This window comes from Branchiostoma lanceolatum, chromosome 13, assembly GCF_035083965.1.
Source record: "Branchiostoma lanceolatum isolate klBraLanc5 chromosome 13, klBraLanc5.hap2, whole genome shotgun sequence".
NCBI classification, from domain to species: Eukaryota; Metazoa; Chordata; class Leptocardii; order Amphioxiformes; family Branchiostomatidae; genus Branchiostoma; species Branchiostoma lanceolatum.
The window spans coordinates 2,555,427-2,579,545 of record NC_089734.1 but is presented as its reverse complement, the minus strand read 5'-3'; the positions used below and the strand labels follow the sequence as shown (position 1 = coordinate 2,579,545).

Genomic DNA, 24,119 nt, shown 5'->3' with positions numbered 1-24,119 from the left:
ACACACCGGCACACACTCATATACACAGGCAATCACACACATACACAAAATACTCTCTCTCTCACACACACACACACACACACACACTTACACGCACACATGTACAAACACAGATTCGTACATTACAACAAACAACAAGCTATAGCAAATACCAACAGACAAGAATCATTTTCAGAGTAACCGCTTTATTAAAACCCAACCTGAACCCAGTAAACTACAAACTTAAGAGTTCCTGTTTGTACTCAATGCATAGATTCCAGAATTTCTTTAACCATTTTTTCTAACCGACGTATAAGATTGTCATCATCCAACCATCATTAGTTTATACTTATGGTAGTTTTATAAATTATCAAAACCACCATTCCAGAATTATGGAACATAGAAAGGAAATATCGTCGACAACACGCAAAGATTTAGTGCCTTTCAAATCGTTTGAAACGTGTTGTTCCCAGGAAAACAACTGGATTTCCAGTCGATAATAATGTGTTGGCTTGTGTCAAAATCTCTCATAGTTGGCACAAAGAGAAACCCGGTTGCGTTTGTACATTGTTTCAGTTTACAGAATACTTATTTACAAATACAAAGTATGGAACTACATGCTCCATATAATTCGAATCGGCCGGCGCGAATGTGCCGCTACAACTGTTTTAGACCCCTATAATATCTAAGTATCGTACATACGACAGAAATAAATTATTGACTTTCCAAATAAATTACAAGCTTCGAGAGGCCTCCACCTGGACCACTATTTACAACACCAAAACATAATAATACAAATAAATTACCTAAACTCCATTTTAGTATCTTACATTGTTGCCTATAGTACAATTCCTCGACCAAACTTAAAATATTCAGCTAAAATTTCTACATTTTGTAATCCTTAAACTACACCCTCGTTGTTTATCAAATACATGTTACCATGTCGTGTTATACTGCTCATATCTTAAATCAAAGTTATGTGCGGTTTTGGCATATGTAACGGCTTTGCGTGCATGTATGGGTAATATTACGTTTGTTCGTGTACCATTGACATTGTATAGTACGCGATGCTTTCGCGAATAGAGGACAGATCTACAGACATTCCACCCATTTATACAGCCTAAACCAAAGGGGGGGGGGCAATAAGGAAGTTCACGATTCTACGTACGCATGCGCAAGGTCAAAGGTGAGGGTGCCCGACTGGTTAACAATTCTTGTCTCGACCATGCTTTAATTTATACATGTCCAGACTCAAGTCGGTCGAATTACATTATAATGTCGAACGTGTTTCGTTCATGCCTGAGGGACCTTCACATTTGACCTTGTGTACTCAGAATCGTTAACAATCGAGGCATTCTTAAGAATGTCATGAACACCTGGATATTTGAAGTGTGCAGACCTCAGGGATAACTGATGCCGCATTAGTTCATCTCTTTAGATTAATTAATTCCTTTTAAACTTTGGCTGTCTAAGGCCCAATTTGCACATTATAAGGATTCGGAGTCGACTCGGGGTTGTGTGTGGGGAGCTTTGGGCTGCTCAAGTAGAGTTTTCCTACTGGAAAACGCTACTTGAGTGGCCTAGGGCTCTCCTTGCACAGTCCTGAGTTGACTTACGCGCGTGTAAACCCAGTCTAAGTCACCCGGTGGAATTATGAGAGTTGATACTATCCCCTGTGGTAAATCATTTGCCCCATTTCTACCCTACTGGCTCTTTTTCATCAAGCCGAGGATGTTTTTGGCACTCTTTCCTCTCATATGTACGGAGTGAAGTGCGAGTTTAGAATTCCAGACGGACGCTTCTTGACTTCTGGCCCGCTCGCGGGTTACACATGGCAGCGAACCAAGTGACGTAAAGCAACACTCGTTCGAACATCTCACGTGTTATCGCGAGAGTTTGAAGTGGCAGTGTTCGAAATGTGGCACGTTCTGTTGTAACTTTTGTTAAAGCTGGTTAAGATTTTGGCATAAGTGTGTTTCGAGGTTTGACACAACGAGGAGAATCGTATGGCATATTCTCTAAGCAGACGTCGGTTCGGGCTTGTTTTATACTTGTTTTCATCCTTTTTTGATACATAAATGTCAAATTTTCTGGGTACCTTTTCCTACTCCCCTCCCCATTCAATTCCAACAACTCGCTAATCCGGCTTAAAGAATCCACATGGCTTTCCAGAATGGCTTGAACGATTTTTCTCAAGGTCAAATCGTTCAGAATTTCAAAATGGCTTCTTTCCTTAAATTATGCTCCTACAAAACTTGCTGCATGATCCTCACAACTTGTTGCTATGTATATATATATATATATATATATATATATATATATATATATATATATATATATATATATATATATATATATATATACTGTTATATGTCAGGCTAGAGATTGCAATCCGGTAAAATTGGCCTTTCTGCCGATAGATATTCCAATCGGGGTCTGTAAATTTAGAGATATTCTCATAAAAGACAGCCAGACCTTTTCAAAGTCCATTCATGGCAACTTTAGATCAACAGATTGACTTCAAATGTAGGATTTATAAATGGGGAAACCATCCTAGCACATCCCTAGCATCCTAACCGGAGTCTGTCTCTATCAACAGAGACTCCGATTTGGGATCCCTACCGGTAGAATCTAGCCCCCATAGCAGGCTCTACCGGGCCTTTTTCTGTGTGCTTTTTTCGACCGGCAAAATTGTTACAGTCTGGCTGATGGTTACGGGCTGGCTGCGAAAAGTGTATAACAAGCCATGAAAAGCCCGGTAGAGCCTGCTATGGAGGCTAGGTAGAATCGGCGCTTCAACCTGATGACAGTACTCTCCAAGCAGAGGAGGGGTTCCGGCAGGTTTTTGACGTGTTTTAGGCGTTTTTGTCGGGCTTTCTACTTTGTCATTTTTTTTGTATAGCCAACCCACACGGTCTGCTATACAAAAAAATGACAAAGTAGAAAGCCCGACAAAAACGCCTAAAACACGTCAAAAACCTGCCGGAACCCCTCCTCTGCTTGGAGATATGACAGTCTCTATTCTGACATATATATATCTTATTTTGGTCTTATATCTTATAATTTCACTGTTGATCTAGTAGTTTCTCTATCCTCTCCACCACGTCTGTCTGGTCGCTTGACTTCAGGGCGAGCATCAGGGACTCCGTGGACGCCATCTTGCCGCAACGCGCTCTCCACAGCATCAGCATCTTCTGCGCCTGCGCGGGGATGTCGTCAGGACAACGGGCTTGAATGGCAGCCATGTCCTCTGTGGAAAATGAATAGGAATGAATGAATGAATGGAGCGTGGAAATACATAGGTAATAATAGTAGTGAACATACATGTTTGGTATATCAAAACCAACTATTGTAGGTTTATAAAGCGTTTTTCTCACAATGACAAGAGCAGAGGTAAAGAGGAGAAACATTAGAAAGACGCAATCTCAAAGCATATGTTGGGAGGAGAAACCATTATGCTTTTCTAAAAGGCAGTTTTAAATAGAAATGTAATGATCTAGCCTCCCAACATCCCTTGGTGATCGTAAATGGAGCCGGTCGTCTTGGGCAAAATCTAAATCAAAATTTGGGACCTCCTTCTATTTTGTCCGGGCAATAACCTTAATTTACGCACGCTTTGGCAACGACTTTTGGCAACTTTCGGATTACGAAAAGTTTAGCAAGTGCGTACTTTAATCGAGAAAATACGTAAGTTCCGAGGACAGTATCCTTACCGGCTGTGATGTGCGCGCCGTCCGGCCACGTCAGGCGAGTCGCCAGCCTCTTCCACTGCTTCCCGTCATATATCTCCTCCACCAGCGCCAGGGCTCGCTGTAGAGCTGCGGGGGAACAGACAGAAACTTGGTCAGTATCAAAGTTCATCTGTGTTGACAGTTGACGCAAGGTAACAGTTACTCAAGCAGGTTGATAGGTTTTTGAAACCGTCAGACGTTTCAGGCAGCATCCCTTTTTTTTACGCAACAGAAAAAGGCTCACTGAAGAGCTGCAGGGAAAACAGACAGAACTTGGTCAGTATGAGAGGTATTCTGTGCTAACGTAGAATTTTCAAGCAGGCTGTAACTTCGGAAGGGTTCGGAATATTCGTACCCACGCCGCTGTGTGGCGCTGTACAGTACAAGCGACCAACATGTTAAATAGTGTAAGTCAGTCGATCTACTCAAGGAGGTTTAAAATCAAACCTCCTTGTCTGAGTCATTGCCTAAGCCCCCAGTATTAAGCGCAATGGTTTCGTGCAGGTAAAATGCTTCTGTTATTGCGAAAATAAAAAAGACTGGTACTCCGTTTGTCAGAGAACCCCCTCTCTTAGTCTTATCTGCAATTTGTGAAATCCACTTGTGGGTAGAGCATTTTGTTATCAAAACCCCGCGGACATCCGTTGATTTTCAAATTTGTCAAGTAAAAATAACGTTTCCCTTCCCACATGATATTTTTTCCGCAACATCCTACATCAACATAACATATCTTTCCGTATGGACGTTAACTGCGTACTCGGTGCATAATGCGTCCTTGAGAAATAATTGGTACGTGCCCCCACCCAAGGGTAGAGCTATTCCTCGTCGTAATAGTATCCAAGGGAATAGTTTCACAGAACTCGAGCTACAATCATTACGGCTAACTGCTTGCTTCTGGCATGTTGATGAGTGCGCTATAAGTACACACAGCATGAAACTATCGTTATAGGAATCGTCAAAAGACGGCGTTTTCATTGCGGCTGCACACATCAGTGCGTGATGTGATCATTCATTCTTAAAACCGTAAATTTCCCTCTGGGACCCCCTTCAAATCTTAGTCTGATGGATTTCTAAATCTATTGTGGTCATGTAGTTCTTGGTCACTTTTTTTCAAGTCTTGTTATGCTACTATGTAGTATGTATACTTTCGTACAGAAATCAACGAGCTTGTACGTTGTTACGGTTAGTGCAGCGTATAATTACCAAGGAGGAATTTAAGGCTTTAACGAGGGTTAAAAACCATGCTTGAAATTGTATTATGTAAGCAAATTTCCCTGCAGTTTGGAACGGCATTGATCGGACAGACGACAGTTTGACACAGGACGATGCTGTCTCCTCCGTGACCTTGACCACAACAAGGTTTCAAAACAACCCCTATGTTACGACATCACATGTCTACTCCCTTCATAATGACTGCGCAGTATTAACACCCATTCCTTCATAATGACACACGGCCCTACCGGCTGTTTTGGCCCGTTACCAAGCAACGGTGTCAAGGGTCACAGTCACGTGTCATCCGCCATTATTTAGAACAAAAGTGCAAATGGCGACCGCTAAGCTGATAAACGGGCCCGACACTGGGAGGGACCCTGTTCAGACGACAGTTTGCGTAATTAACGATTTCGCAGTCGCTGGGCCGCCAAATTACCCGCGTTCCGGAATTCGTAATTTTCGTTTCCTTAACGCTCAAAAGGCTCCCTTGACAAGTTGATGTCCGATTTCTGGGCAGACATGACACAGAACTCAACTCGAGGAACAATGACGGAACCGGCGACTTCTGTTTTGTCCACAATGGCTGGCGTCGTGCCTATTTCATGACCTTATGAGTGGCTCCTTAGATAATGATGCCCCGAGGACAGAAACTTGGAGACTGTCTGAGGTTCTATTCAACCTCATAGCTTAGAATGACTTCCCTGCTAATTTATACTGATATCACACACACACACACATACACACACACACACACACACACACACAGACACTCACACACACACACACACACACACATACACACACACACACGCACACACACACACACACACACACACACACACACACACACACACACACACACACACACACACACACACACATACACACATAAGTCAAGCCCACCAGCAATGTACGTAGATTGTATAGAACAGACACTTGTTACCCTTTTTATTGTTTGTACTACTGCAATTAGCCTACGGGCATGACTTTGCAAAATAAAGAATTGATCAAACTGCATATAGAAGTAATGCAAACGTTACGTGACGTGTAAGAACGGTTTACGCTTTTGATGATGGCTGAATTACGTATTCACTTTGATTCGACAAATCCTGACTGGCGTAAAGCTTCAAGGTCGTTAATAAAAGATGTATGAGAAGCTTATTTTGATAACATTGTGGCGAAGTCTTGATCTGGATGTCTTCACTCCGAGTTCACTGTTTTCTTCCCTGTGAAAATCATCTTTATTGTATGCAGGAGTCGACTTTTTATAATAAAAGTGGTTGAATAGACGTTCCGAGTTGCAGGTTTTATACATCACTGCCACTCAAGTGCAGCAACTATCGTCTGTGGTGAACGTACATGACCCACACTTGACAAGGCCCCATACGTGTTTCCTTGCTGTTTCTGAAGCAGGGTATATTTACAGGGAGGGGTTGCTAGCCTTTCTCCTTTAACGCGCTCGAAGCCCCTCGTCGAAAATGAGACCTCAATTTACGTCCCTTCCGAAATACGGTGCAGTCCCAACCGAGATGTCCTGACCCCGGGACTTGAACCGGGGTCTCCAAATTACCACCTGGTTGGAAACAGAAGCTCAACTGTCACGCTGCTTCCAGTTGAGCCACAGGGGCATCCCCCTAGGTGTGCTATAAATCAGTGAATATCGCGAGAGGCGAGGAAAACACAGGGCAACACATCGTGTCTTTCCCTCCACATTCTACTAGTACAACCGCCTGAGCTATATTCTCCAAGCAGAGGTTTCGATCGAGTGGGGTAGGTGTGTGTCGGATTTTTTATGTTCCTCTTTTTTACGGAAGAGGAACGTAAAAAATCCCGGACACTCCTACCCCACTCGACCGAAACCTCTACTTGGAGAATAAGTTTATTGCAAGTTCTTGCCCGTAGGCTAATTGCATGTACATGTAACATGAAAGGACGGACAGACAATAAATAAAACAATACAGCATGTGACTTTTCTAGTCTAAATACTAACACTAAATTCTATCTTATTTGGGTTTGACTTCTTTTTCCGAGACAGTGGAAGACGAATGATCCCACTTTTTCTATAACGTGTGGGTTTTGTGATGTTAAGAGGAGAGTAGTTTTCTTTTTGTCTGTTAACATGGAGAAATTTGGATAGAATTTGGTGGCCTCATGAAACAGCTTGAGCACCCTCTCAAAACAAACATAAGGCACCGCGTAATGCGGGTAATCGTTCCCTCAGTCCAGCGGAGTCTTCTACTCGAACTAACGGATCGTTATGTGTCATTATCAAGAGACACGCCATTGTTCGAGTCTTCCTCTTTTAGCCCGTGATTTGGGAGGCGTTGGCCTCGCCAAAGGGCTTGTCATTCCGTCATTGTGCCTGGATTTTCTCAGGCTTAGCTGCCGTTGTGGTTTGGACGTCATGTTGGAATCGACGCCCAGTGGTTGTTCTCTCGCAGCCTTCACCTGAGAACATTTGCCATACGATAGGTTTACGAGAGAAATTTGACGGCATTTTGGGACGGTCAAGTACTAGTATGTGTCGTACCAAGGGCACTACTGTTATTCTACTGTATATATATACTCTATAATGGCATAGGTCGTACAAATTTAAACTGAGTTTGTGACGAAAGAGATTGCCGTACGTCCTTGTTGGCGTTCTGTTCTGCCTCACCGAAAACCCTACGACAAAATCATTGTACGACGAATCATTGGACCGTACCTGCAAATATGTTCAGTCGCGTACTTACTAACTTAGGCCTACTTGACAGTTGTTAACTGTAAAGGAGTGCCTCGAATGTTAAAAGAGAGATTCTGAGTGATGTATACATATTTGATTCCGCTTGGGCGCGCATACCAGGCGTTTTTATTCAGGACTGACTAGGCACACCCATCGAATAAGTTTGCACAATCTATAGCGACAGAACATCATCTCCACCAACTTCAAGGGGGGCGAGGGTGGATCGCAACGTTGTCTTTAGAGCGAACAAGAAACATTCAGGCATGAAATAGACACCACGCAACCATATCTTAGTTTCTACAATCTACATGGACGTGTATTTGATAGACAGTGTGACAGTACGACAGTGGAATTCTGTTGCCGTGGTAACTGGCGTGTTTGTTTCTATTTTTCTTGTGACAGGACATCAATTATTCAATCACCCCTCATTAGAGCTTGCTGCTCAACGTGCCTTTCCCATTCCGCGTTCCCCTTGCACGGGATAATTACTAATCTCCAAACAGATGAAAACCGGTACAATAGCCAAGTGAGTGTCCGCCTTGCACACGGTAGGTCGTGAGTTCGATCCCCTGCCGGGTCATACCAAAGACTTTAAAAATGGTACATACTGCTTTCTCTGCTTAGCACTTAGCATTTGGGAAAGAGTATGGCACTTAAACACACACACCACTACCAGTGGACTAGCCCCCTGATGTATTGATTGCAAAGTTTGTGTGGCCCAAGGCCTATTGGGATGGGCGTCGCCCTATGTACCATCTGGTGCGGGAAGGAAGTTAACTAAATAACTAAGCTAATGAATCGGTCGAGGTCGTTTGGTTGACCTTTTTTGCGGCCCTTTTCTGCGTTTCTACGTCCATCTTCGGTGGACAGTAGTCCCTACCAGACTAACTAAGCTGGCTGCAGGGAGAACAGTTTTGCCAGGGGAAGTTTGGGTTTCATTGGCCAGGCGCAGTTAGTCGGAGCAAGAGGTTTTATACCTGAGACGGATCCTTACATCTGCTTGGAGATTAGGTAAATACTCCCTTCCTTGATCATGACGCCAACTAACCTCCGTTACCAGTTTTATCAGTGCAAATAAAACGTGTCCGGAATATACACACACGTTTCCGAACATGTGACTGTGAGCCTTTTAACATTGTAACAAACATCCGCGAGATTTTACGATCTGTAAATAAAACATCACAAGATCCGGTCTGAATCGAATCTCATAAATACGTCGTTCCCCTGAACTTTTTCCCACAATACTGCTACTGAGAACGGAGGGGATGAATTGTGGCAATTTTACGACATCTCGCTATTTATCGCGAGGTTTTACGGTTGGTAAATATGTGCCTACCGCCCAGGAATGCTTTAGACTTGACGGAATGACGACTGGGGGCAAAAGGACGGCAACAAAATTTTACTGGTCTCCGTTTACGAACTTTGTCCCAGTGCTCCGACAAACTGTTGGGACGTTATAGTCGATTAAGACCTGCACGGTTTGCCCGCACTTTTATAGTTCATAAAAACCCCAAAGTAACAGTTGTTATCTGTCCCTTTGTGTCGGAAGTGCATCAAACTATAGTTCGGGAGACTCTGTGAAAGAGGAATAACATCTCGCCTTTCTAAGAGGTTGAACTTTCCATAACCCTTGTCTTGACACGGCGGTAGCTTTCTTGCGTCAGCCTTTTTGAGCTGTTACACCGAACAGACAATGATAGAATTTGGTGAAAGCTAGTGAGGAAAACTACGAAACAAACTCCTTTCCTACAGTGGTGGATAAAAATACGACACTTATGAGAGAAAAAAGGCACTTTCAATCATAGTCAATCTGTTTATCTGTAAATATACTTCTGCCCGGTGTTTCATTTGATATCAATATTGTTTTACTTTGTTTTTGACTTCAGGTCGATTGTAAGATATGTATTACAGTTCCTCGTTGTTTGAAGCCACTTTATTCGAACACGCTGACGTCACGATGACGTATTGTACCTGCCCTGATGAGGTGAAATGGATCGTGGGTAAAGAGTCCCTGTTCGAAACGTGACGTGTTTGGGTGACCTTGGTGACCCCGCCTCGCAGCAAAGGAAACATGTCCTCATTGAGATATTTCTCTCCGTTGACCCTTTGAACACACACAGCGCGCCGGCGAGGACTTCATTTGCCTTGTAGTAAATCACTAGCCTTCACCAGGCCTTCCTATGGGGGAAGGATCGTAGAATTCGGCAAAAAAAGTGTTAGTCCGCGTGAAGGTTAACGTTAACATTCCCCGTAACTGCGCCTAGAAATGAAACCCTGTGGTGGTCAAACTCCCCTGGCTAATATCATCCTTATAGCCGGCGTAGTCAGTCTGGTTGAGACTAGTATTAAAAAATCACGAAAAGATTTGGGGAAAAAAACTTCGTGGTAAACTCGCTTCCGCGCCAGTCACTATTCAAAACTTCGGTTTTTCATGCTATAACGTTAGATACATGTACCAACTATGAACGATCGTCAACATAAATCCCTTCAAAACCTGAAGACAGAATCATTCATTCCTGACGAAACTATCGTCTGAGAATGACATCATGACGCGTTGGACAGCACTGGCGTCTCAGCAACGCCGTGGGAACGAGAGATATCACGTGATACAGTTCTCGTTCCCGCTGCAGCAGTAACTGTGATGGAAGACGCCGCGAATCCTGAGTGACGGGCGAACAATACCGGCGAGACTCAGGCTACATTGTGCTTTTCTTGCGGACACGGCCGGTGATCATCGGTCTATCACTTCTCTTATTGTAACGACATCGATCAGTCTTGGGTCTGTCTTCAAGTTTCAACGTGCGAGAGCGTTGAAGACACTAAATATGGGGAGGAGGGCGTGATTTTCTCTGATACGGCGCCAAACATTATCATTGATTATAGGGGCACAGGGGATAATGAAAGGGGGGAGGAGAGAGTAGAGTCTCTTTTTTATGTCATATTGTGTTTAAGTATTGCTTTAACCAAGGAGGTTTTGTCTTCCCTGCTTTACCGAAGGCAATAGACAAACTTGGGGGGGGGGGGGTTGTACAGTAGTTACGTTCTACCAACTGAACAATGTCGATCCAGATGTGATCTCTTGTCACGTTCACACACGAAGCGTACAATCAACTCCAAGCCTGAAAGGCGACACATAGACCGTTTGTGTTGCCAGATCCGGCTGTGACATTTCCATCCACAACACACGAAACCTCGGGTCTCACTCTATCCTAGTCTCTATCAGACTCCACAGGTGGCTGAAAATTAGTAGAAAGTGCCCAAATAGACGTAAATGCAGAAATGTTCGCGGGGATTCTATTTCGCGGTAGGGAGAACATGGAGCGTTCGCGGTGCTTTTGAGTTCTCGTTTGAAACAAAAGGAACGCTACAGCCACGATCACACAACGGATGCTCGCGGTGGTTTTAAGTTCGCGGTAAAGCCGGCGTCACAATTCATGCGAGCGTCGGCCGAATTTGTAGATCGCCCAAAGCTCGCCAAATTTCAAAATCGCCCGAGCGTCGACCGTATTTCCCAATGAAAATCTCGGGTGACGTCCGTCGAACACTAAAAACTAAAAATCCCCCATGAGATGGTACCATCTCTTGGACATGGACAAGGTCATAATCGACTAACCTGGTAAAAGGCCAATATTTGGATCAACTTTGATTTCTAGAAATCGCCCGAAGCCCGCGTAATCGACAGGACGTCGGCCGTACTTCGGTCGAAAATGCTCGCCAACACGTCGGCCGAGCTGAATTTCTTATTTGTGACGGGGGCTTAAAGAGTTCACCGCGAAAACCGCGAACATAAAACCACCGCTAACATGTCTGCATTTACAGTTATATGCCATAGAAGTTAGACGGCCTTGGAGTACAGCATACTACCTAGGTTGCAAACTGTACTCCTATGGCTGTCTAACTTCTTTGTGATGTTATTCCGTCTGTTTAGCCAATTTCTACTATTTTTACAGCAACCCAGGAACGCTGTTAGAGACTAGCATTTCTATTGAAAACACAGGAAACCTCTGGTTTCTCCGTGCAGACGACAGGGCCGGGAGATCGCCTCCCTAGTGTCACCAGGGTCACGCCTTCCTTCCTCTCAATCCCGATGACATCTTGATCTAACCCCGTACGCTGTGTGTGCTTTCTGGCTTTCGCTAAACTCGAAACCTTGGCCTCTTTGGACCGACTCCAAAGCCATCCCCGAAATGCGATAGCTGCGAAGAGGAGAGAGAGATCCATTGTAGGTAAACTTGCCCACCGACCGTGCGGGGTTAGAGGAGCCGAGTCTCGTGCCAACATGATGTCATGCGTGCAACATCAGGGCGCGATCTGGTAGTAGTCATAATATACTAATGGAGCCCCGTATCAAAACATGTTTCATACTAGTTTTACCTTCGCTGAGCCCGTGTCAAAACACTTTTCATACCATGTTTATCATTGCTGAGAAGGATATGTTTCGTGTTTTGAGTATGATTTGTGGTGTGCTTGCCCGCGCGCGTGTGTGCATGTGTGTGCATGTGTGTATGCGTGTATGTATGTATGGTGTGTGTTTGTTTGCATGTGTGTGTGTGTGTGTGTGTGTGTGTGTGCGTGTGTGTACGTACGTGTGAAGATATGGCCGGCCGGATTACCATGATATTTGACATGTGGCAATGTCCTACAAAGGTTTGGTAACTGTCGTATCTTCAGTCATCGAAACATGCAGCTAGTTTGAAAAAAGGAACATGCTGCTACTCTCCAAGCAGAGGAGGGGTCTCGGCTGGTTTTTGACGTGTTTCTTAAGGCGGGCTTTCTACTTTGTCATGTTTTTTGTGTGAGTTGACAAATAAAACATGACAAAATAGAAAGCCCGACAAACAAAAACGCATAGAAACACGTCAAAAACTAGCCGAAACCCCTCCTCTGCTTGGAGAGAACATGCTGCCACTTTGAAAAAATGAACACGTCCAATTTTAGGTTCATGCACATCACCCAACTGAGATATCTGCATGCCCTGCACGGGCTGATTCGGAAAGTGGTCCCGCAGGCGTGTTCAATTTCCTGAGTATGGGATGTCGATAAGCATGCGGCGGGACCAGGAAACCTCCACTTCCTCTGCGAAATTGGCAGAACTGCAAGGAAACATGAGATCACCACAGAGGTTTTTTTTTTAAAACCAAACAAGAAAAAAAAAGGAGGTCCTTTCGTTAAACTACTTTGCAAGTAGATGTTGGATTGGAAGATTGCGATTTTATCTGACTTGCCCTACTTTCTTATGCCGGGTCATCCAGGGGCCTAGCAGACAGGTATTGGGCTCCAGTCAAAAACCGTCACGATTTTGCCCAAGCACTTGACCTTCAAGTTGAAGATCTGCTTGAGACAAGTTGGGCTTGGTGAATTTAACTATTCTTGCACATGGATGTGTTCTTTCATATGGACACAAATGGACAAAATATAACATTTCCATTTTCATCATCACAAAGAATACAAGACTAACGTTGGTAATTGTGCTAGCTTGACAATGTACACATGTATCTGTGCAGTGTTCTTTTGTTGTGACCTGAAGTTACAGGAACCCAGTGGGCATATATGTATAACAAAGGTCTTCGTTCATTCATTACCCCCCCCCCCTCCATTAATTATGCGATATATAGTGCACACCTATCAAACAAGCTGCGGCAGCCATTTTGTTTTGATGACCTTGACAGAGGGGTTGAAGAGTTTGAAACTGATCTCTTGCGCACAGAGGGATGTCCTAATGCTAGAATTTTGGAGGAATTGTTTTTTCGATTATCTTTCGGCTCAGAGAGAACCTACAACCCCTCAAGGGCATGACAGTTTGGTTTTGTGATTGACATGTCATCGTAACGCCTTGGGGTGGCGCGAGTTTCGTACAAAGGACGCATTGAAGAACTTTCTTCGCCAACTATCCGGGCGTGAAAGTGATGGTTTTGGAACGTAACAATACAGAAAAACAAAGCATCAAAACATTGCGATCTGGTTTTAATTTTGTTCAAAAAAGTACTTAATTCAAGGGAAAATGAAGACTTACAAACGAGCGTTCTGCGAATCTTGTACAGGTGGAGAATTCTTGCTTTTGTTTCTTCTTCTTTTTTTTTGTTACTCATTAGTTTAACATACAATGAAATGTATTCTCGTAAAAAGGCCCATTCTGAATGTGTTGTGGTGAAATTCTTCCAGCTTCTGTCATGTCTGTACGGAATCTAAACTATGCGCGGATTGCCCCCGGGAGGCCGATGTGTTTTGGATGTTGTAATCGGGCAGGTGAGTTATGAAATGTTGGCCAGGGGGGTGGAAAGGTTATGTCATCCGGACAATAGGCGGGACCACACAATCGACAATGGCTTAACAGCCCGTCTCATCACAGGTGGGAAAGGGTCGCGGAACAATAACAACTTCTGACCGAGCACAGCATGCGTCCATCCGCTCTCCTACCTTCTTTGCTTTGAGCAAGGACACTATATAGACTTTGCTTTAATGATGTCCTGGATAAAGACTTTATAGTTACTAGTCTCATTCGGAGCCTTACACTTACAGGAGTGCTGGCGGTATTTTTTTGGGAACGCGGATTTGAGATTTTCAACATATGGTCCAGGTTTTCATATGCACCGGAGAAATCTTGTCTGAACCCCCTAGAAGGCTATGAGAACTTGAGCAGGTTACGTAAAGGGGGTTTTGATATCGCAATTTCTATCGCTTTTTGTTTTACTTACTAGTATTAAACCCAAGGGGAGTTAGGGACTATATTTGGCTTTGTGTGTGTGAGTGCGTGTGTACGTGTGTACTATGTATGTGTGTGTGCGCGCCACCGTAACAGAAAACGGCTGCAGGCAAGAAATACCTGCGAGTTGAATTGTCTGATATTGTCCCGTTATGGGGGACATTTTGCCCTTGGGTTCTCCCTTGTTTTTTGTTCTCTTACACGAGAGAAAAAGTGTGGAATTTTAGCCAAATGAAATGTTGAGTAACTGGCATTATCTTAAGTTCTGTCTCCAGGGATGTAAACGTTATCAAAGAGCTTTTATAAGGGTCGACAAATACAAACAAACAAAATACTTAAGTATAACATGAATTACACAAGGTTACGAAAGTAAAGCAGTCATCCTCAATTGAGGTGACGCTTTTTCAAGTAGTTAGTGGAAGTGCAATGCGACTACGCTGCGGCTCGCGTTTTTGGCCAATCACACCGGGTCTCCCATACTCTTTTCGATAAGTGTGTTAGATTCTTTTACGTCAAATCCCCCTGTCTACACCAACTGGCGTTCTCCTAATTGCGAACAAGTTTCTTTTTTCCATGGTTAACCCAAAGGTTTATCAAACCCCAAATCGTCCAAGACACCAACGATTATTGTGCCACCCATATTCCCTGGCGCCTGTCGTAGCTGAATGAAACACAGCGGTCGGCGGAAGTTTCTTGAGAACGAAAACACTATCGGCCCAAAGCAGCTTCGATATTCTTGGCGTGGGTTCGACTAATGCAAAATTAAGACGAACTCCGTCCTCCAAGTCACGGTCAAAGAAGTAAAACCCATTGATACAGATTTGGAGTGTTCTAAACTACGCACAAAAAGTTCGGAAACTTTACTTTGGTCGATCGTATTTCCGTTATCTTTTTACCGATTGCAATGTATTACATATCATTTAAAAGCTTATTTGATTACCTTTCCCATGATACCAAACTTATTGTGCTTGCGAGTTCATGAAACGAGCATCAGGCCTGCTAAAGTGAGTGGGTCGAAGAAATAAAGTGCCCAGATTACCTTACTATAGTCAAACATGCTATTCCGTACATATTTTTCTGTTGATATTGACTTCTGTACGAGGGTATTGTGGAAAATGAACAAGAATAAACAAGACATAGTCATGAAAGCTAAGTTTATTCTTTATCAAAACCAACAATCTGCGTCTTAGTAACGGGTTAGCAAGGAGTTAGTAACGGGTGGTCTAGCCTTGTCTTTCCCCTGGAGGTTATGCTTCCCCATACAATGACGCTGCCACCACCAAATGCTGTCACTTTATCCGCGCAACAGTTGGCAAAGCGCTCTCCTCGACGTCTCCACACTTCTTCGGTACCGGTCAGAGAATCCGTGTCTGCAGCCGCGTTGAAGACAGCTACGGTCCCTTAGAGTTGCTCGAGTAAGGAACCGGTCTTGCTCAGGTGTTGTTGCCCTGGGACGTCCAGTGGGTGGCATGTCTTTCACATCACAAGTTGCGCGGAACTTGGATACCAGTTTGGAGTGATGGTACCAGGACGCACTCCGAATAACGAATAACGCTGCAACATCCCTCTGACGGGTGCCAGCTTCAAACTGCCCTACAGCACGGAGCTTATCCACATAGGACAAACGCGGCATGGCAATGTTTGTTGTGATACCGTTGGGTACCGTTCTCCACAAGTGTACATTTTTGGGTTCACACCTGCAGGACGCAGGTGTTTATGTGGTGTAAACAATTGGATCTTCGATGTGCTAAAAATAACCTTGGATGTTCTGTGTGCTAGAAATAACCTTGGATGGTCTGTGTTCTCAAAATAACCTTAGAACCTGAGGAAACAATACATTGAATAATCATCCGCGCCCATACCAATAGGATGTCACAGCGCGCGTATGACACCAACAGGGAATTTTGGGCACTTTTTCTCTTTGACCCACTCACGTTATTAGTCCTGGTACTTATTCCGTGAGATTTCAATCACAATAAGCTTGGTATCATAGAAAAGGGAATCACACAAGCTTTATAATGATATATATTGCATCAAAATTGGTAAAAAAACAACGGAGATATGATCAACCAAAGTTAAGTTTCCGAACTTTTTGTGCGTAGTTTATGTGACCTTTCAAGAGAAGCGTTCGAGTGTCTACGGATCTAAGTTAATAACTTTGCGGTAGTGATATCACACTGTGTAACAAACAGGGCATTCATTCTTATCGGTCTGTGGTTGAAAGAAGATTACGCCAGGAAGAAAAATCCAACTCAAACCCTTCCGATCAAATAAACCACAGGGATCTCCCTACAGAATGGACCCTGTTCTAATCCCAGCTCCATCCTGTTGATTTTCAAAGTTAGGGTATTTTTCCCCAGCTAACTTGCTAAGCCTATGATTTTGCTCAAAACTCAATATTTCATTAATTGTAGACAAGATGCAAAGGAAATGACTTTCATTCTGTTTGGAAAAGTCAAAACGCAACAGCTGCTCTCTTGAGGGTTGTGCATCCCCTCCACCCAAACCCCCTCGCGACACGCACCCTATTCTTGGCACCCGCTCCAACCCACCCTGCTCTGTATTTCAGGGGAGATCCCCGGACCACAGAGGCGGTGTACTATTATTACATGTACAACTAAGAATAGGATCGGGGTTTCAGTGCCCACCGTTACCACAGGAATCGCCATAACGTTGTCAAAACAAACACTATCAAACAGTCCACTTGATCCTGACCGACGCCGTTTGTCAAAATCGCTGAGACGTCGCTCTTGGCCGAACGCCAAGACGACGAAAAAGCAAACATCATGCTCCGAACATAGTAACCGAGTGTTGGGAATTTCTCGCCAAGCGACGGGGCATAATAATACACGTCTGTCACCTGTGTCTTAGAGTGGTAACTAGACTACTCGTGATCTTTTAACACGACTAATAGGTTAGGTAAGCTTAGAAAGGTGGCGATAAGAAAGTTTTGGCTTACTTTGTTGGCGCGTCTTGGTGACAAACGTCTTCACTCTGACGGCCTTGAGAGGTATCCGGACCGTCTTGGCTTCTTGCTTGGCCCGGAGGTGTTCGGGGTCCGTCTTGAAGGCATGTCTCTGTTCCCAGGAGTGTTTCGTCTTCAACAAGGCCTTGAGTTTTTCCTCCATCTCCTCCAAATACTTCTCGGAGTTCTTGATTCTGTCCTGAATGATTTTGTGCTCGATTTTCAGTGCCTTCAGTTTCTCCTTGATGTGTCCGTAGGTTCTTTCACGGGACTCGATTTTGGTGCCCAAGACGAGAAGCCGCTTTCTCAAGGCTTTCACCCGCACCTTTAAGACGTCTAACGACACGTCGATCAAGTTCGAAGAGTCCTGCAGTTTATCTTCCAGCTGTGTTTTCGACTCTCTGACTTTCTCTCGCTCTTTCCTAAACCTCTGGATCTCTTCTCTGATGTGCGCTAGTCTCTCCTCGTGGCTTCTGATGGACTTTTCCGTCTCCGTCGCCTCTCTCTGCAGTTGTGCGAACGCTTCTTTAGCTAGATCGTACCTTCTCCTCATCTGAACACACTTCTTGCCGGCTCTGTGTAGGGCGGCCTTTGTGTTCTGGACGTACAGAATATCACGCCTGAGCCAGGTCTGCGCCCGGGTGAAAACCGCGTTCATCTTCTGTAACACGTCCGGGATCAGTCTGAGTAGCGGACAGGCCGTGCAGTCGACCTCGTCCGCTACAGTCTGAGAGAACAACTCGTTACTGAAGTAGTAGTCCTCGACTTCAGGACTCCACAAGAGGACCTTGATCTTGCTCATCAGGTCCAGGATTTCGGACTCGATTCGCTGGAGGGAGATGTCCTCCCGACCGATGTAGGGTTGGTGTCCCGAACAAAAAGTCTGCAGCGGCACCAACACCTTCTGAGTGAACCCCATGTACATCTCCTGCAGTACCGCGATGTACTTATCCATCTTGGTGATGAAGTCGTTCAACCTGTTCAACACACCAAGGGAGTCCAGCCCCTTCCTTCGGTTGTCCACGCAGGGGTCCCCCGAGGAGATGTCGTGCGTCGTCCGGTCGCGGATGTTCTTGAGTTCCTTCAGGGACTTGATCCTCGGGTACTGGTACAAGTCGTTGACGACCATCAAGACTTCGCTGGAGAGCGTCTTGAGGTACTTGATGTCTCCCAAGACGTCGTCGACGTGATGATGCTGGGATTGTAGCTGCCGCAGCGTACAGTCTATTCTCTGGTGGATGTTCGACAAGTTGAACTCCATCATGTTTTCCTTATCCTCCTCCGAAGGCATGTCCGGGCCTGTTGCAGTGGTTCCTCTGCCAAGTCTCTGCAGAGGAGGAAGAAGAAGAAATCACGAGGTTAGATAAAAATCAAACGACAGGCTGTCATTTCAGAGGAGACGGGCTACGTTGGGTTCAAGCAGAGGTTAGGATACGGTTGGTTTTGGACTAGTCTGTATAACCCAAACTCCAGCTGTCTGGGACTGTAATGGCCGGTTACGGCCGGCTGCTATAAGCTTGATTAAATCAGACTAGTTTTGGACGTCTTCTTCTGCGTTTTCATCTGGTTTTCTATTTTTTCGGGTTTTCCTGTTTGGTTTGGTGGACGAAAGAAAACCTGACGAAATAGCGAGCCCTATAAAAACGTCTCAAAAGATGTCCAAAGCCAGCCGAAGCCTAACCTCTGCTTGGAGAGTAGTAGTTCTGGTAGACCTGATTTCGACCCCGCCGTTTTGCCAACCGAAGCGGTGCAATGATTTTCCACTGCAGCTGTGCGTCGGCTGCCAAGATTGGACTGTCGCGAAAAAAAGGGGACAACACAAGTCATCGCTAGCTGTAGACAAGTGGTGCGTACTGCACACAGGAAAACTGCCAACGGCGCAGGGACAATCCGTTAACTATAGCATTGGGACGGTCGTGCACCCAATCTCCAAGCAGATGTAAAGGAAGGACATAAGTCATAGCTGCGGACAAGTGGTGCATACTGCACACAGGGAAACTGCCAACGGCGCAGGGACCGTCCGTTAACGATAGCAATGGGGTGGTCTTACACCACGATCTCCAAGCAAATGAAAGGACCCGGTGTTTTACTCATGTGTTTGCAACATTTAGGTCTCTTTACTTGCATTACATTTTTAACGGTTCGCTTCATAAAACGTTTAGAAGTGAAACACTAGAAAAATGTTGAAAAAAACATTCGTGTAACAAAGAATGCGTCAGAACCTTGCAACTACTTCACCCCCTTCTAATCTATGGTCGATGATGAAGCAAATGTGAAATCATCTAGAAAAGTTTCAAACCCCTGTGAAAAAATGTGCAACTTCCTTTTATTCTTAGGCTAGAATAGAGGCGACCAGTATAAATTAATGTATGTTTCATGAATTTACAAGTTGTAATAAGAATTAGCTGAGGGCAAAGGAGGAAATTTTCAAAATTTCATCCTCGCAACTCTTTGTTTTAGTTGAGCATTAGGGGCTATTGTTATCACAAGTATCAGCCCTAGACTCTAGGAAGCCGCCCGCAATACATCAAAACGAAACCATTCGTAGAATGGAAACGTGACCGGTTTGCAAATGAGAAAACCCTTTACTCATCTTACAGCGCTGCGTTATCAAGTAACAAGTGCGTAACAGTCTTATGTAATGTGTTTGGGTTGGCTGGACGGTAGTAGACCGCTTCAGTAGTGCCTGAGTCGGTCCAAGGAGGTTTAGAGATGGGACACTTGCCTCGTGCTAGAGTACTCTACATCTAATCTCTCCGCGCGTTTCGCGTTTTTGACATTTTCATTCATCTGTTGCATATACTTTAGTACAATGTACATTTCTATAGCATACCTACGCAAACAGGGCACCTCCTATATAGAGTATCGGCATGCATAGCTAGAGATTGTCTCTACTCAATGACATAATAAAGTCCTTGCTCTACTGTAATTCATATATTAGATAAGTTCTTTATGTCTGTCTGTTAAATATTAGCAATGGTTCAACTACCATGTATGTACAAGTTTCAATCAAACATTGGTACCTGTTACAGTTGTCGCATAGTACATACATGCTATCTAAAAGCAGACGTTGGAAGACAAAATCGTTATAAAGTTTCCTAGCTGCACGTTTCCATAAGGAAAGCAGTTTGTTGCAACAGAAATGGGCAGCTAAGAAAACGTAACGATTTCCCCCAAACATCTGCTTGGTGATGAACGTAAATGGACTGGAAATGAACTACGCGCGTGATAGCAGCAGTGGTATCAATACGCGTGGATCTAGAAGAGGTGGGATCTCGCAGTTTATTGTCTCAGTGGAAATAGGAGTGGGTTTATCTTTTTCCAAAGCGGCCTATTGAAGCCAAACGAGCCGTATCGGGCCCCGGAAGCATCCCGACCAACCCCTCTCCAGTCACCGCGTAAACTGGAACAATCGTCCCACGGACCTGTCAATCAACCTGTGTGTACTTTGCAATCGCGCTGTTCAAACAGACGGCAGGTTTGACTGGCCGTGAGAGTGCATAAAGTACACAATCCATGCGAAATCCGTAAATATGAGGGTTAAAAACGCCGCCGTTTTTTTTCTCTTTCACGCCTCTCTCTTGGGACGACGTTTCACAAAACGCTGTCAATTTTAGAACAGGCGTTTGCTATTCTTGTGTGTGATTGGATCCGAGTGTTAGGAGAGTGCATAAGTACACAATCCAAGCGAAATCCGTAAATATAAGGGTTAAAAACACCGCCGCTTTTTCTTTTTTCACGCCTCTCCCATGGGACTACGTAAGAACACGCGTTTTCCATTCTTGTGCGTGATTGGACCCGAGCGCTCGTGTAATGATGATGATAGGCCCGGGAACAAGATAAAGCTCGCTCGGTCCTCGGGGTAAATGATACACGGAGTCTGGAATGCGATATTGCGTGATTACAACGACATAAAAGTTTCACGAACACCTGACCGTAGTATTACGTTACGTCGCGACGGCTAGCCGAGCGTAGTGATGTCATCTATTGTCTGGGCGAGGACGTAATCTCCTTTTAGTTTAGACCCAGATAACAATAATGACAATATCAATATTTGCACCGACGAGCAGACGTGATTAACATAACCCCTTTCTTCTGAATTCTAGCAAACCGCTTCAAAATCCTCGGTAAAACCAAGGAGACCATGAAAAACGCAAACAGCTTACATCAGTTAGCATGAATTCCATGAAAACGCAATGATACGCCGGATTTTGCGAAGGAAAATGGCAACTCGAGAATGTAACAATGCTAATCATTAAAGCAAATGTGGCGATACAATGGTGACGGTTTCAACCTGATACTGTCTTTTGTGAAGTGTTTTATCCTTTGGGTACATATATGCGGGACAGGTGATAGCCTTTGTCTTCTATCTTTTTTTTTCTAATCACAGCGTATTATAAGTTCAGGGAATGCAGAAAAAGAACTCTAAAACAATGCATGACGAAGTTATATGTGGAATCTTCATTGACACAACGGAAAGTACATGTGATTTTCATACGGATAACTATCAACTGCAAAATGGGAATCCAAAATAAATCTTAAAAGTCTACTTATATCCTGACCAACCGACAACAACTGAAACGTAGCGAATCTGTTAGAAACACTTACCGTGTGAAATCTAGCTAACCCTTTGCCATATTTGACCCAAAAACTACACACGGCCTTACCAGACTAACTACGCAGGCTACAGGAAAATAGTTGGCCATAATTTTGCAGGCGAGGAGATGTTAACCTTACCGTGGACTGACTCTCCTGGCCAATTATCTGCGAAATTCTACGATCCGTACCCCCGTTGGAAGGCCTGGAGGAGGCTACCCAAAACTACACACCCACCCTCTGACTCTCACCCGACCTTACCATGGGGGGGATTGCGTAATGATGAAATAACGCAATCTGGCTCGGCTCTTTCCGTACTCCCTCCGGACTTCACGCGACCCACTCAGCTTACACCGACGCCGCGTGCCCACCGCTAATCTAACCCCTTCCCTCACCAAAATCCCAAAATCAAACATCCGATCTCCCCCCCCCCCCCAACCCTCGCCACGCATGGCGTCAAGGTTTATTGATTGGACTCGCCGAAAAATCATTACCCCATTTTCAACACGTAACGTTCCGCGCGCCTGTTTCCGTCTGCGAGGGCTGTTTACTCTCAATGTAGTGACCACAGAAATGGAGATAAGAAATTCCACCAGATTCCGTTGCGTATATAGTTAGTTATAAACAACAACAAAAATCTTAGAAAATGGCCCAAAATAAAGGTGAAGGAACCAGTCATCGAGTAACACGTTGCTGGCCAAATTTAGCAGCTATACTCCTCTGATAAATCATTCGGCCAATTTGTGAGAGACTAAAGTTACATTTACTTCGTCCTGCGAGCGCTGCTTACACCCTGTGTACATGTAGACCTAGCCTCTACCACCAGGCCTTTCTACGACAGTACGGATCGTAGAATATTCGCCATAAGGGGGAATAATTTGCTAGAACAGTCAGTCCGTTGGCTAACATTACGAAATCATTCTCCCTACAGTCAGCGTAGTCTGGTAGAGCCTAAATCATGTAGAGACCTAACGTAAACCCGGAAAAAGGTACAACAACTCCCCCGTCCTAGAACATGTGGTGGGGTACGGAACAAAACAAAGCGCAGCCACCCTACAACCGGCAGGATTTAGTGCCCATTTCGGGATGAAAGCCTCCCTTTCCGCGCCAGAAAATCCACGGCTTTTGTTCGAGAACAGCGGCGGTAAAGGTCAACTCAGCGGAGAGGTCTACAACTTTCCCGTCCCCCTGACTGTGCGGACAACACAGCTGTTTTCTAGCGCCCGTTTTCCGTATAAAGCTCTGAGGAACAAACGCAGACAAGAGCATACACCAACAAACGTCGTCACATATTCTCTATACCGCTTCGACGGGACGCTGAGTCTATAATGCAAAGTTTTCGCACACTACACAAAACAGAGAAAGTGTGAACAATTCGAGCTGACAAACTGTAACAATACGACAATTTGGCATGCAAAATTTACGTCCATTTATATGTTAAACTGAAAACTGAGCCTTCGCGGACCCCTGCGTTTTAAACGTCTGCCAAATATTGTTCTAAGCTTTTCTCACCCTACAAATACAAGATTCCACAACCAAAACAACAACTGATTTTTCCACCGTCGTCCTCATTAAAATGTTCTATTTTCCCCCTAATCTTTACGCCTATGATTTAAACCAACAGTAACTCATAGAAGAACCCCTACCGTTGAAGCTTGTTACTGACAGCGTACGTGTAACAAGAAGCGTATGTGCCCCTCAACACAAACAAATTTGAACGCGTTCCAACCCCACAGTCACCAACGCATCACAACACACCCCCACAAAAACACGCTCAAAACCAACACATCCGGCCACACGTGGGCACTATCTACCAAAAATGTTTTCAAAAACATTTCCAAATCACCACTACTCGAACAGCATTTCTATAAACGAAGCATAAGCGTGTTTAGATACCATAGATAACCAACTACGTATACCAGATAGACACTCACCAAAAATGGAAGCACAGCGATGTGTGCCCGTGGGTCCAAACCTCGGCACGTTCCACTCTCTCTCTCGTCTCTCTGACTGGTCTAAACACACAAAGGCCGCGCGATCCCCCGACTGTATTCCTTCTTACCTGCATGCTATCATTAGAACGTGCATCACCTTGTCGCTCCATCAATCAGAGGACGCGAGAAACAAAAGGTAAGCGGCGCGGGGCCCCGAATGGAGGGGCTGGTCTGACAAGGCCTCCGTCCCAACAACTACTGCCGCGCGCTCATTGGT

General features: G+C 44.7%; 1 protein-coding gene across 2 annotated transcripts; it reads right to left on the bottom strand.

The window, feature by feature from the left end:
- Positions 1–167: 167 nt before the first annotated feature.
- On the bottom strand, positions 168–24,119 carry LOC136446844 (uncharacterized). Of its 2 annotated transcripts, XM_066445457.1 has the most exons (5): positions 23,843–24,119; positions 18,994–19,106; positions 17,307–18,639; positions 3,693–3,797; positions 168–3,229 (listed from the first exon to the last, which is right to left on the bottom strand). In XM_066445457.1, the coding sequence occupies exons 3-5, from the start codon at positions 18,601–18,603 to the stop codon at positions 3,045–3,047; spliced, it is 1,587 nt and encodes a 528-aa protein (XP_066301554.1). In that variant the 5' UTR covers positions 18,604–18,639; positions 18,994–19,106; positions 23,843–24,119; the 3' UTR covers positions 168–3,044. The 2 variants fall into 2 exon arrangements, with proteins under 2 accessions (XP_066301554.1, XP_066301553.1); XM_066445456.1 differs by lacking the exon at positions 18,994–19,106.

Coding starts and splice junctions, on each gene's coding strand:
- LOC136446844 (XM_066445457.1), bottom strand. CDS start 18,603: ATGCCTTCGGAGGAGGATAAGGAAAACATGATGGAGTTCAACTTGTCG. Junction 3,798..17,306: donor CACCAAGACGCGCCAACAAA/GTAAGCCAAAAC, acceptor GTTCCCCCGCAG/CTCTACAGCGAGCCCTGGCG. Junction 3,230..3,692: donor CGGCGCGCACATCACAGCCG/GTAAGGATACTG, acceptor CATTTTCCACAG/AGGACATGGCTGCCATTCAA.